This window comes from Carassius carassius, chromosome 14 (assembly GCF_963082965.1).
Source record: "Carassius carassius chromosome 14, fCarCar2.1, whole genome shotgun sequence".
NCBI lineage: Eukaryota > Metazoa > Chordata > Actinopteri > Cypriniformes > Cyprinidae > Carassius > Carassius carassius.
The window spans coordinates 9,713,083-9,728,156 of NC_081768.1; the positions used below are offsets into that span (position 1 = coordinate 9,713,083).

Sequence of the window (15,074 nt, forward strand, 5' to 3'; positions counted from 1 at the left end):
TGACACAAATTAACAGGCAGCAAATTAATTAAATTATTATCGGTGCCTAATCATAAAAAATGGGATCTTATTTTGAAAGGTTTTGCTGCATAATATTTTGTAAACAATACATTTTAAGTATTCTATTAGGATCTTAATGTTTTTACTGTATTTTTGATCAGTAAATGCAGCCTTGGAGAGCATAAGAGACTTTTTACACTTGAAAATCTTAATTATTCCTATACATATATATTTAAACTCTCACACATAATTACATAATTGATATGAGAAAAGTTTTTTTTGACCCATGTCAAAGATAATAGAGCAAAATATCTAAGCTTTAGGCTATGCAAATGAGAAGAAAACAAAGTGTTGCTCTCCCCTATTTAAAGTGTAATGAACTTTAACTGTTTACTGAATAAATACTCACAGACTTGTTACTCACATGTCCCTATGAGAGAATGCTGATGCATAACACAATGTCTTAAGGGCAGAAAACATGGCAGAGGGCACTAGACTTATGTTCATATCATGTCTTCAGTGTATTTCTGTTTTTAATGTAAATTGATGTGCTCCATGGGCATTAATTATACAGAAAGAAGAAAAAAGAGAAGGAGAAGGAGAGAGAACCACAGAGGTCATCGAGAGCCGTGTTATGTCTTTCTGTAGAGATATAGACAGGCTCACTAGAGGTCAGAGCTAACCGAGTTAACAGTCAAAGCTCACTGAGAGGTTCCTCTGATCAAACGTCTCTCTTCAGACTGCTTAACATTTTCCATACATGTTTGAGAGATGCCCTCTCCACGCAAACATCACAGATCAATCTCAAACTCCATGGGAAGGATTTGATTTTTTAGTGGATACACATCAAATCTTTGGATCCGGGAGTTTTTGTGGGACGAAAATGCAACAATGCATGCTATATTAGAGCCACAGAAAAGCAAAACATTTGCGAGATGAGTGAAAAAAAAATGCAGTCAAGTATAAACCTTATGCTAAGCAATCACAAAAAATGCACAAAAGCACTATGAGATTTAAAAAACATCAACATCTGCAAATTAAATAATCAAAGGAAACCTTACTTGACTTTATATTAAAAATCACAGCATAAAAACTCAAAACAAAGTGCTATTCATTTCTTTACTTTTTTAGAAACATTTTAAGGAAAAATTTTAAGGGGGGGGGGGCATATATTTTAGCATAAAAATAATGCCAAATACAGTTTTATGGTCACAATGAAATATTTCTCAAAAGGATTTGTTGTCAGCTGATGGATGCCCACCAGTGTATGCTCTGCTGATGAGGGCTCCAGGGATTTTCCTTAATTCACAAGAGACTCTATAGTGTACTATGTAGGGTGTCAGCATTTTGTAGTTCTGTCCAAATTCTTAGTGAACAATTTCATTCCAGATATAGTTCACTGGTGTGTACCCATAATGCAGTCTGATTTATAGTGCACAACTGACTTTAACGGGCTTCCCACAAAAGAAATGCAAAAAGGTCTGCCAAATTCTCAAGGAAAACTCAGGCTTTTTTTTCAGGCAGTTTTACTTTACCTAGTTAATTATATTTTTAACAACAAATTGCACAAAAAGGGGAATTATAGTTAAGTGGATGAATTATATTTCTGTTATTGATATTGGTGCGATATTTATCTGTATCTTATCAAATAATTTCATTTCCTATTCTATTCCTGCTTAATTGAAGAATTAGGATTTTATGTGCTTCATTAAAAGAAAGATCTGATATTTCTCTACAAAAGCCATAATCAACTAATTGGCTTCTCTAAAGTAATAAAATGGTTACAGAATGAAAACATCATAAAATACAAATTATAATGATTGTCATTGTTCTTCAAGAAACTTGAAGAATCTTAGCCCATTTTAAATTATTAACTTTATAGGTAAGAATACATCTACCAGCATACAGAACAGCAAGTTTTTTCCCCCAAATCAAGTCATATTTATATGAACTGTGTTTGAATGGACACTGGTAGAAGCTATTTAATAATTAACGTGCAACAAACAATAATCCAAAAACAGCTGAGTCAGAACAACAGGAAATGGAAGGACTGCAAAACATTGAAATGGTCATGATTTGTCTGATGGGTAAAAAGTTGATGTCCAACCAAATCATTATGACCCGTGGGCACAGGACTCATAATAATAAAAGAAGCTGAACGTGTCAGCTAGTGGATGAAGGTTCAGACAGACACATGTTGTTTTAGTGAATGTTCACAGAAATATACAGCACTGCAGAAGACGAGCAGCAGATTTTAAAGAATAATGCTGGTGTACAAGGGGAAAGAAATAAAACATAGCGAGATGTGACCCACATTCAAAATGGACAGAGACACATATATAGATGGCCAAACCAGGCCTGTCAGTGTGTGACCTTGAAAAGCCATATGTATTGGTGGTGACATTTTTGTCCCACATGCTAAAGTTATCACCTGCCATTTACTTTTCACTAAATCATGTCACACACACACCGCAGCAGAATTTCCTACTGTGATTCTGCTGTTTTCCAATGTGAAATCAACCCTCCCACTACATCTGGGCCTAACAACACGCTACAAAGTAATTCATACTACTTTAGATTTTTTTTTTTCATTCAAAAGTGTATATTTAACTGCTAACAGTTACTGAAAAAAAATTGGGGATCATTTTCAGAACTAATACTGTAAGTGCATTTTACCCTCGAAATGATCAATACGGTAATGTAATTGTCTTTCTCATTATTGTACCATTTGTTCATAATATATATAATTATATATTCATCTTTTTTAAATAGAATGAGAGTCGTATTAGAATAATGAGAAAGTAATGAGAATTGGGTAAAATTTATTAACCAAGCAAATAATGTGAAAAATAAAAAATAAAAGCAAAAAATGACAAACAAACAGAAAAAGAGTCCTGACAAGTGTTTTCTTTATGTAAACTGTATATTTTCTCTTTTGATTTTTGAGGCTGGAAACCTGGAAACGTCCTTTTTAGAGTCACCCTAGTATTAATAACCATAAAAACTAAATCAAACAAACAAACTAAAGACAGTATATACAAACAAGAATAATTCTCTAGTAACTATTTATGGCTCCCAAGCAACATTATAACTTTACATTAAAAATGAAAGTGCTTCAGAATTGAGCATCAGAACTGTTCACTATTAATCTGATGTTCAGTGTGGGAGTCAGTTGTTAACTCAGTAATATTCTCTGAGCTGTCTGGATGTCCGATTCACTCAGCATACAGTATCTCTGTGATTCAGACTGATAACTAGTGAGTTCATTCAAACTGATTCATGAAACACTTTGACCAATTCATGGAAAAGAACTCAAACTCAACTTGTTTATGAATCAGACATCACTAGCTGAACAATGTCACACTCTGTTTACAGCTGTCACATGCCATTGAAATTTCTTGCCTGTTTACCATCTTACTGCACCCAATCTTTCTCTCGTGTCACTTCCAATTCAGACTGCGAGTTCACAGCTCAGTTAAAATATAAAATCTAGTCGCCGTAGGGCTGTAGATTTAGATTCCTCTCAAACAACTGTGATCTCTAAAATATGTCATCAACCCTCAAAACTTCCCTGAGCAGTGTCAATCTTGACAATGATAAAACCATGAAAGTGTAAAACACTAAACTTTCATCTGTTTCCCTAGATGCAACGCTAAGATTTTCTGTAACCCCACTTGTGCTGAGGTAATCAGATCACATCAGTATGTGATCATAGAAGATTCCCTCCCTAAGCCTGTGTTCATCCATCCACTCCCCCAGAATAAACCTCAGTCTTTAAACACAGCGCTATCATGAGAGGGAAACCTGTACCATATCAAGGTAAAGAGATAAGGGGTTCGGCCCTAATCCACTACAGAGATGGACAGGGGAATCACAGAGTGAAGACACTTAGTCTGCTGACCCTAGCTGATCCCTAACAGCCGTTCGGATGCTTTGTCTGGATTACAGCTACTTTACCTACAGTATCTCACACCCCCACAATCAGTGTCAACACACCTCTGGTTCAAAAAGAAAATATTTGTCAAGCAGGGTTGTGTACCATTCAGAAATTGAATGGAAAAAGCCTTTACATTTGTTAATTTATTTCAGAATTTGAAGTAAAAAAGTAAATAAAATGGTCTCAAAAACATTTTCACTCAGAAATTGCTAGTAAATTTCACAATTGCAAAGAAATGGCAAGTAACACACTGAACTAATTGTGAAATTCTGAATTAGAAAAACATAAATAGTATTTTTTTAAAACAGTGTAGGGAAAAAGAATGCAGAATTACAATTCAAAGTTGAAAACTGTTCAAAAAAGTCAAGTAGGAAAGGTTTATAGCCATTAGAATGACATTCAGATAAATGACAGACAAAATTTCAATGAAATAATGTATATATTTATAAGATATATTTCATATTTTATCGGTGTACTGTATGTCTGCATGCCAGTCATTCTCTCTTTCTATCTATCTATAGTTTACAATCTTATGCTCATCAAGGCTGCATTTATTTGATCAAATATACAGGAAAAAAAAAGATTCTATTTGGAGATTCTATATTGTTTTTTTGTTGTTGTTTTACTTTTTATTAATCAAAGAAATCCTAAACAAACAAATAAAAACAAACACAAAAATTAAGTGGCATAACCGTTTCCAACACTGATCATAAATCAGCATATTAGATGTTACGTTACATTGAAAATTCAACTTTGCCACCACAGGAATACATTCTTTTTTACAGTTCATTAAAATAGAAAACTGTTAACAATATTACTGTTTTGACTGCGTTTTAGATCAAACAAATGTAGCCTTGATGAGCATAAGTGATATCTTAAAAAATATTACTTTTGAACTGTATGTATCACAAATTATGTCTGATTTCAAATATCCATGATTTCTTACTGTGATGCGTTCATAGAGCACTTTTTTTGTAATAGAGTATAGCTGTATTAAACAGCCTTTTTATTTTCCCCCACAAGGCCTTGGGAAGCTCTTTGCAGTGGATTTCTGAGGGAAAATAAATAATAAATCATGTCTTATCACCATGTGTACACAAACCTTAAATGACCAGACCTTGATATGGTGATGAATGCTTCGATATACCCCACTGAGCTAGATTATGAGGCAATGAAGAGTAATCTAATGAGTGACACGTTTTGATGTCAGACAGCTCCTGACTTTTCCTTGACAAAGTCATCAGGTGGTTAAACCTCACGGGCACAGAGCAAGGTTTTCTCCTCTAGGCTTCAGTGGAAGATGAACCGGTGTCTAATTCATTTTCTCTTTGTTGCTTATCTAAAGTGGGGGTGGGGGTATATCATGACAGATTGTGGCAGCGCTGTAAGAAAGAGGCTGCTGAGATGCCCGGATGGTTCAAATCTAACTGCAGTTTTCTCCTTTTTGACTCGTCTCTCTTTCTGCAGGCTAAAATAATAATGGAAAAATTAACCTGTGGGGTTCAAGGCTATTGGATTTGAGTTTCCCTGATATGAATCTTACATACAAAAGTTTGTGAACAGCATCTTTAAATTGTAAAGAGTTGGAATAACTGCAGGGGAGGCCAAGGGCAACTGTAAGACTAAATATCTTCGATCTCAAACCAGGTAAGAGCAAAGACACATGCTCAGTACAGTTCTCTTGTCTGTCTGAGAACAACTGATTTTTTTCCCTCCCTGGATATGAAGTATTTTTCTTCTTCTGTATAAATCATGAGGCTTTGAAACTTTTCACTTTTGTCTATGTCATGTGTAGGTTGTTGGGTAAATGTAAGCATGAGTGGCAGATGTTAACACTGCATCTACCAAACAAAACTTGTATGATTGCTGTGAGGCTGGGGAAAATATTAATAGTTATTATCATTATTATTACTTTGTGCTGTCAAATCAATTATTTGTGATTAATCAAATCCCAAATAAAAGTCTGTTTACATAATATACTGCATGTGTGTGTACTGTGTGTATTTATATGTATGCATACATGTACATATTAAAGAAAAATTCAAATGTATATATAATGTATACACACACACACACACACAGTACACTCACATATATTACTTAAACACAAACTTTATTTTGGATGCAATTAATTGCGATTAATTGATTGATTATTACTATTACTATTACCCCCCCCCCCCTCCCAGTATTAAAGCATTAACAGACTTATACTTATTAGTTTGAAAAAATAAATTATATAAGTAATCACTTTTTAAAATTAAACTTAATGTTTACACTTACAAATAAATAAATAAATAAATAAAATAAACAAAATGTAAAACAACATATTTCTTTATCTACAATTAAATTTTTGTGCCATACTAAAACTTAACATTTCAAAAATAAATGTTAAAAGGTTTTGAGAATAATCTTAATGCTCCTTTTTTTAAAATAAACAATTAAATGGCAACACAGAGATTAAAACATTAATGTTTTGAGAATAAAGTCAAACTTATTAAAAGTTGTAGCTTTTTCAGATTTTAAAACAGGGATTTTATAAATTTTTTTCAGATATATATTTGCAGTTTTTTGCCTTTATTTCGATAGGACAGTAAGTGGACAGAAAGCGAATTGGTAGAAAGAGGGGGGCAGGATCAGGGGAGGTCCACGAGAAGGGCCTCGTACTCCAGACGCCCCAAACACAGCAGTGTTACACGTCAGTGTGCTGCCCACGAGGCTATTGTCACTGATGGGGGTAAGATTTCCATTTCAGATTTCAAGACAGAGATGTAAAACTAAAAACTGTTGCTTTTAATGAACCAATTGCATATCCAGGAAAAAAAGAAGAAATAGTGAATGATAGATCAAGACAGAGTAAAGGATGATGCAACCTTTGTCCACCTCTGTGCTTTGCCTGTGTCCGCACTATGTAAGACACTGATAGATTTGCCAGGCCTTTACATCCTCTCTGAAAAAAAATAACCTGTTTTAACCCGTCTCTCATGGCATTGATTGATAGGCTATGAGCGTCGGACTTAATAACCTCTATCATACCATCCAACCCTCTGCTGGCGGCAGGCTCCAGTTTGTTTATGGGTGGCATCTCCTCCAACACTCCATGTGTGTGAAAGCTCTACCTGTGCTAATGGTGTGGGCTGAGGGATTGGACTGTCAGCTGGGAGTGAGGCCTCATTTTTCTACCTGCCTGCTGTCCACGTTTCCAACCCCACAGAACAACCCCTTTAGGCCTTACCCTTTGTACCCCGATCATCTGTCAGCCTGGACCTCAGCTCCCATGATGCAGTGAAAGAGAGAGATGGGGTGTCAGCTCCGGTTGGGTGTGAGTGACAGTTCTACATGTTGGAGCTGGTTAATCTGGTGGCCACATGGATCGTGTTTGTCTCGCTTGGTTAGCTTATTCACGTTGAAGAAGAGAGCAAATGTTCCTTCAGCTTATTCGAGAATGTTTTAAAAACAAATGTTCATGACTGTCATGGTATGAAACTAATTTCCCTCCTAAATGAGCATTTACTGTCGTTTTGGCCCAAAGAAACAAGAAAACGTGGGGAAGTATTCTAGGATATTAGCTCTTTGATCATGATATTCGAGCGCTCTTCTTGCTTTCAGAGTTAATGCTTTCCCCTTTCTGTGATGATCCGAACAATTACGCAGTGCTGGAGAGGCAGGTTGCATATTATTTATTGAATCAAACATAATTGCATTCTTTCTGAAGTGCTGAGATCTCAAAGGCACTTTCTTGTGGCAGAATCTCACACGTAGAGGTGATTTGCTCAACATCAGCTTTTCCATACCTACAGTACATTATATGCACACATCAGTTGCTATCTAAACCGCACACGTTTCTTCATGTACATGCTCACAATCACTCATATACAGTACACAGCCTACACTGAAAAGCTTTAGAGGATGAATAGACATTTTCCTTACCATAAATTCCTGTTGATATGCATGGAAAGGCCTGTAAGAGAAAAAAAAGCAAAAAGTAAGCCAACTCTGAAATTAAATTCATATAAAAATCACATAAGTTCCGACCCAATCCTAATCATAAAGGAGAAAACAGTTAGTCAATGAAATGAACCCAACTTTATAGTTTTCAGCCTTGAATTATTGTAAATGGTAAATGGATTGCATTTATATAGAGCTTTCAACAGACCACATGGCCATCCAAAGTGCTTTACAAGTTGACTCACATTCACCCATTCACACACTAATACACACTCATTCATACACTGCGGTGTCAGCCATTCAAGGCGCCATCCAGCTCGTCGGGAGCAGCTGGGGTAAGGTGTCTTGCTCAAGGACACCTCGACACTTGGTCAGGTGGAGCCAGGGGATTGAACCACCAACCTTCCAGTTTGTAGACAACCTACATGAACCACTGAGCCACTGCCGCCTCTTTCAAAATTCCTGCCAAGCTTGCATTTTGATAACATGCATGAATTTCATTAAATCCAACCTTATGATATTCTACTTCGTGAACTGAAATTTGACGTTTAGTGAATGTCAAATGTTTCATTAATAGCCGGTGGGAATAACTGCTAATGCAAGCTTACACCAAATATCAAATATATATTAAAAAGCCTAAAGACACGGGCGTTGCTTTTTACTGAGCAGACGTGTTTGTTTTGTGGATCTCTAGGCTACACTGAAACACTTCAGCTTCAAAAAAAAGGATAAAATGAACATCTCTTCCTGTTGGGGTAGACAGAGCGATTACATTTGGAGCAGTGCTTTGACGCATCATGACACACGGACATAACATCCATCATGTAAATCAATTTGAGATAACACATATTGCCATATACAATAACAGTGACATGGCCACCTGTAGGCTTCACCACCTGCTTTTGACACGCACCCAGTGAGAAAGATCCATTTTGATTTACTTCCCCTAGCGAGAGACATCAAAAGCAACATTTTGCCTGTCCTCTGGTGTTGATCTAATTAATCTGACTGTTAATTAAGGGACAGTCATATTTCAGTCTGTCAGGACACATATAGTAGCTGGAGGAGAGATGGCCTCTGGGAAATGTACATCAGTCTGTAGAATCTATCCAGAAATTGTGCACAATAATTCAATACTTCTGCAAATTATAATTGATCCACTCATGGCCTTAACAATATCCTGGATAATTCTGAAGGGTAAACAGGGCCTTAGATTGGAGCCACTTGGAATCTGGGAAATGTTTGGATCTGTTATGATGATGATGGAGATCTGAACTGTCATAATCTCAGAGTGATAAACTGAATACACCAGGAGGCAGAACAAAACACTGTGGAAAATGTTGCCAGTGCAGGTGAACATGACAATCTCAGAGTGCATTTTTGCCTCATTTAACTTTTGGATTTGGCACATGGATGAGTCAGTGAAAGATTCAAAAACGTGAACTGGACAAGATTCAACATGAAACACCCAAAAAACTGTCTTAAATGTTTTATATATTTTGGAGTGTAAATTTGATCTACTGTGCATATATATGTGTAATTTAGGTTAAAATGTGACACAGACACAAAGAAGAACTAAACATACTGAACAAAGTAGGAATAAGTTTGCATTACATGGACCCATGTAATTCAAATCAATATCTTTTCATTTTAAATCTGTGTGATTTTAATTTTCTTCTACAGGACACAAAATAAGACATAAAAAAAAACAAAAAACAGTCTTTATAAGACTCGGTATTGCCTTTTGTCAGGTCAATACCAAGAATGTCTGTTGGACCCAATCATGTATGGACTCCACTGTTATTAAAAGAAATGAAAATAAATTAAATTAAATTAAATGACATGAAAATAAAATAAAAGAATATAAAAGAAAAGAAAAGAAAAGGAAAGGAAAAAGAAGAAGAAGAAGAAGAAGAAGAAGAAGAAGAAGAAGAAGAAAACATAATTGAACCTTTTCACTTTTTTTTTTTTTTGGTAAACTATACCATGTAAAACCAAATATCAATCCAATTCAAAGTTGTAAATAAGTAAACTTATTTAACTTAACTTAAATAAGTACAGTTTTAATAATTTTAAAAGTTAAAATTTAACTTAACAAAAATAGCCCTAATTACCAACTATCCAAAAAAAAAAAAAAGTGAATAAAGTGATGTTTATTTAGGGGTGTTTGTGTCTTGGTATTCACTGATAAATGATACATCATTTTGTGAACAGGTGCGTGAGAGTTTTTCTACCGTGGAACAAAAAAGACCAGCGCGACTGAGGGAGAAACAGAGCAACACCAATATTTATGGCCATATTTTTTTAAAGATTAAAAACTTACCATACTGTAATAGGTCTGGCTCTGCGGCACTTTGCACCAGATGTATTACTCAAGAGCAGGTTTAGAGCTGCAACAACCATCATTTTTCCATACGACCGCGTTCCAAGCGCCCTGTTCCACATTCATCATTTTTAGTATATTAATAAACAGTAAAGAGGAGATATTTATTCAAAGCTCTCATTTGTCTCCACAAACCAGCTGAATCTGTGCTTTAGCATAGCATTTATCACAAAATACAAAGTGTGACCACTGCGTTAATGCAGCATTATGACAAATGCAAATTTCGCTATCATTTCCGTTTGTTTAGATCTAGATTAAAACAGGAGTGTCCATTCGACAATAAAGTGAGTGTTAAAAAGGTGTGAATACTGGTGAAACAGCGTTTGTTGACGTGGTTCGGTCCGGGCGAAACGCTGTTTAATGACACTCTAAAGGCTGCTAATAAGGCTTTGTCTAAAAAATGTTTGAAGTGCTAAAAGACGGTATTTTCCATATCAAATGAGCTTTTGTGCTGCGGCGAGGGCTTTAGCACAAAGCAGACCGTAATTGCAATAATGCTTCGATAACAGAACATTAGAGGAAAAACAACAACACGAAACAACGGCGATATAATTTCAGGTGACAGCTGTACAAATCAAAGGCAGTTGAGCTTTTCAATGAGGAACAGATGAGACTCCTGCTGAGCTGTGCACCTCTGATAATAAACCATAATTTACTGCTACAATAAAAACGTTACGGCCGTACGGCAGATGATGCGGCCTTATCCAGCATACGCGCTTCACCTGATATCAGACTGTACTTGCAGATTTCCCCTGGTGTTTTGGTACTTTTTTCTGTTTTATTCCCAGAGAGGTGGGCCTTTGTTTGGCTGTTTATTATTTTACAGGGTTTTGTCAAAGCACCGCTTGTCAAGATCAATATTTCAGCCGAGTCTTTCACTAAAGCTTTGACCTTTCCAGGTGTACATCTTGCTTGGGCTCAAATTCCCCATGATGAGCAGCAGAGGAGGGCCATTTTTAGAGCGCTGCTCTGTCTCTGCAGGGGCTCAATAAAGACATGCTCAAAAAACATACACACAACGGCATGACAGAACTCTATGTATTGGAATTTTCATCCCGAAGGCAAAAGTCCTCAAAAACATTCATACCATATCAGCAAAATCAATTAAACAATTTTCAATTCAAAACATTAGAATAATTCCCAGTTTGGTTCTTAGCAACAGATAAACACATTAGATGATTATCCAGATTGTTTGTCCTTTGAGCCTCTGTACTGGCTCAATAGAGCATAAAGTATCAGTAGAAAATTAGACATAAGAACATGCACATCCATTGGCTTTACATGGCCACATATTGATTGAATACTCAATACTAATCAATGATGATAATACTCTTGAATGTACAATTTCTAAACCCCTTGCTATTACAGCTAAAGAGCAGAGAGAGACTCTCTCGGTATTGACTAATCATTTCTTTCTGGTGGAGGTGATAACTGTTCCATTGTGCAGCAGGATACACAACTCACTAGTTGATTTAGTTTGGCACAGTTATGCCACTACAGCCATGACCAGCAACACTTGTTTATATATATTCCACCGGTGCATTTATATCAAACCGCTGCCTTAATTAACAAGGCTGACATTATTACACCTCTGCAGTGACTTATGGTCCTGTGGCTGGATTATTATTTCTGATCTGTCAGTTCATTAGGACCGAATCAGGCATAGCCCACTTGCTTTTGCCTGCTTATTGTGTTTCGTGTTTTATTTGCTTGCAGTAGCATGTTGAAATTGGTCACAAGGGAAACAATTCCACTGCAAATCGCTCTTCTCTAATCAATCATTTCTTATTGTGTTCTTCAGGTTGTTTATTAAGATTATTATTGTTATTTATAATAGACGCACCTGCTTTGCTGGAACTCCCACTAGGTTTAAGAGCAGCTCTTAATTGAAGACATTTCTGTGTGGGTCTGTGTTTACACGTGTCATCAGGCCAAATACAGTTTCTGCATTTTTGTGCTTATGTCATGCTGCAGAGTGCTGTAGGGCCATATACATCTTATATGTTTAAGTGGGGGATCACAGAAGAGATTTTGAAAATTGACTAGTTGATGGGATGAAGAAATGACATATCCATCTAAAAAAAAAAAAAAAAAAAAAAAAAAAAAAACTTATAATTAGACTGGTTAAGGAGGATGCTCTCAACTGAAAATATTCAACAAATAAATCAGCTAATATAACGATAAACTTTAAACTTATAAAATAGACATCATAGATTCTACATTAATCAGACAAGGTCTCACTTGTTAACATTAGTTGACTATGTTAACATAAGCTAGAAATAAACAATACTTCCATGGCATCCATTAATTTCAACATTTACGAATACATTTTTAAATCAAAAGTTTATCAGTATCTGTTTAAATTAGTTAATGCACAGCCGTGTCGTTAACATTAACTAAAATGATTAAAAATAGTTTTTGATAAATTAAATAAAACTGAAAAAAATTGTAAACTTAAAACATTTACGGTAACCAAAAATTTGAAATGAATGTGAATGCTACATATACTGTATATATCTATATACATATTTTAAATAATAAAAAAGGGTAACACTTTATTTTAGGGTCTCTTAACTAGTTGCTTATTAGCATGCATATTACTAGAATATTAGCCATTAATTAGTACTAATTAAACACATATTAATGGCATATTCTACATCTCTAATCCTACCCAATACCTAAACATAACAACTACCTTACTAACTATTAATAAGCAGAAAATTAGGAATTTATCGAAGGAAAAGTCTAAGTTAATAGTGAATAAGTGTTCCCTATTCTAAAGTGTTACAAAAAAAAAAAAATTAAATATAAAAAAGTTAATTCAATCTACTAACAAATACTATAATAGTTATAAATTATAGTAATATATGCTGTAAAAATTCATTGTCTATTGTTATTTCATGCAAAATAATGCCAATAATATTAACAAATGAGTCCTTGTTGTAAATTATTACCAAATCCAGATGAATTCACTAACTTAGTCAAGATGACTAGTCAAACATATCACCCCACTGACCCTAAAGTATAAATTAGATGCTCTTTCACCTTACCTAGTTTATCTTTAACCCCACATCGGCATGTCTTGCTTTAATCAAGTGAACCCAAGACCTTGATTAGCCGGTTCAGATGTGTTTGATTAAAGATGGAACTAAACTGGTACAGATGAACCACTGATACAACCTTCTGAAAACCTCTTTTATTAGCACGCACACCTCCAGGTCATCCTTCTAATTAAGGAAATACCCACTTTAAGAAGGTGGAATCTCAAAGCAGATCTTAAATCCTTTTATTTAAGTGTATCCATTTAGGTAACAAAGCCCTTTGGACCGGACGCACCATGACTTGGCCTGGGACACTTGGCATGACCTAGAAACTCCACTGTCATGTGTGCATGTAGAGGCTCTTCTTGCTCCTAATCATAGGTCTGTTCTCAGCTCCAGCCTGGGCTGAAGCAGTGCATGCGGGTTGCCATGGGAACACGGTGCTAAAAGCACCAGAGGTGAGGAGATGACCCGGTGGCCGCAGTCTTATCCTGTGTGTTTGCTCAAGGAGTTACGGAGTATAAATCACACAAGAGAGAGATGAGCTCTGTCTCACTGACAGTAACAGTGCTTTAAAACTTCAGCCACATCCATCATAGGCACAAACACTGGATTTAACAAAAATAAGTCTTTAAAGCATCTATACACTACTAAATAAAAAATTTTCATGCATTTGCCCACCCTTGGAATTAAACAGTAAATACCGATCTGTCACCTTAAACTATATTTTACTAATACAATAGCCATAACATGTATTATAGTCAATACAAATTTTATAAATATATATATTAGATGACAGCTTAAACAAAACTAGAAATTAGAAAAGCTGAAATCAGAAGTTGAAGTACAGCAATGACTATCACTGAAATAAAATTAAAGCTAAATAAATATTAATAAAATATAAATATAAATATATATATATGTATATATATATATATATATATATATATATATATGTTAATATATATCAAATAAATATAAAAAAATCATAAAAATGACAACTGCTTAAATTGAAACTAAAATACAACAATTTATATATATATATATATATATATATATATATATATATATATAGTATAGTGTATCCAGTATATTTAAGTATAGTGACCAATTATGACTATTAACTAGTAATATTTAACTAGTAATAATTAATTATTACTTATAAAGTACATATTCCAAAGCACTTGGTCCATCTGCCATTGTTTATACCATATGATTTCATTAATAAACGGTAGAGTCCACATAATTATTTCAATACATAAAGAATTTATATGGCCAATCTAATCTGATTCAATATTCCATAACACATGCAGATCCAGCTAGTGCCGCTGAAAGACTCATGGTACATGAGAATAACAGACAGACTCAGGGGAGCATCAGAGAAATCCAAGTGAAAAGGCCAGTAACTGCCAGAGCCACTGGTGCAATGATCTTGATTAACACTCAATCACCACTTTCATAGCTGACCAACTGCTGCTCCTTCAAGCATTCTAACAGAAGAGTACGATATCCTCTCAACAACTGCAAGTGCTTGACTGAAAACGAGGACTAAACTTTCACAAAAAGCCCAATACCACAGCAGCCCATCCAATAGGATGCAGAATGCAGAATAAATAAATATTTTTAAAAAGACAGCACTTTTGGTTTTTCAGCACATGGAAAGTGCCCTAGTGAAAATACAACAGGAAGGAGATACACTAGCTAAATCTCTCTAGCTCTCAAGAAATGCACAAGAATAAATATCCCGGGTCAGACGTTTCAGCCGAAA

The 15,074-nt window shown here is 35.2% G+C and overlaps 1 protein-coding gene across 3 annotated transcripts in view; it reads right to left on the minus strand.

Annotated features, from left to right (window-relative positions):
- Window positions 1–15,074, minus strand: part of macrod2 (mono-ADP ribosylhydrolase 2) — a 539,507-nt gene that overhangs the window by 140,297 nt on the left and 384,136 nt on the right. For all 3 annotated transcript variants that reach the window (XM_059565968.1, XM_059565967.1, XM_059565966.1), the window contains one exon: window positions 7,865–7,895. In XM_059565968.1, the coding sequence (XP_059421951.1) occupies window positions 7,865–7,895 (31 nt within the window). The remainder of the gene's footprint in view (window positions 1–7,864; window positions 7,896–15,074) is intronic.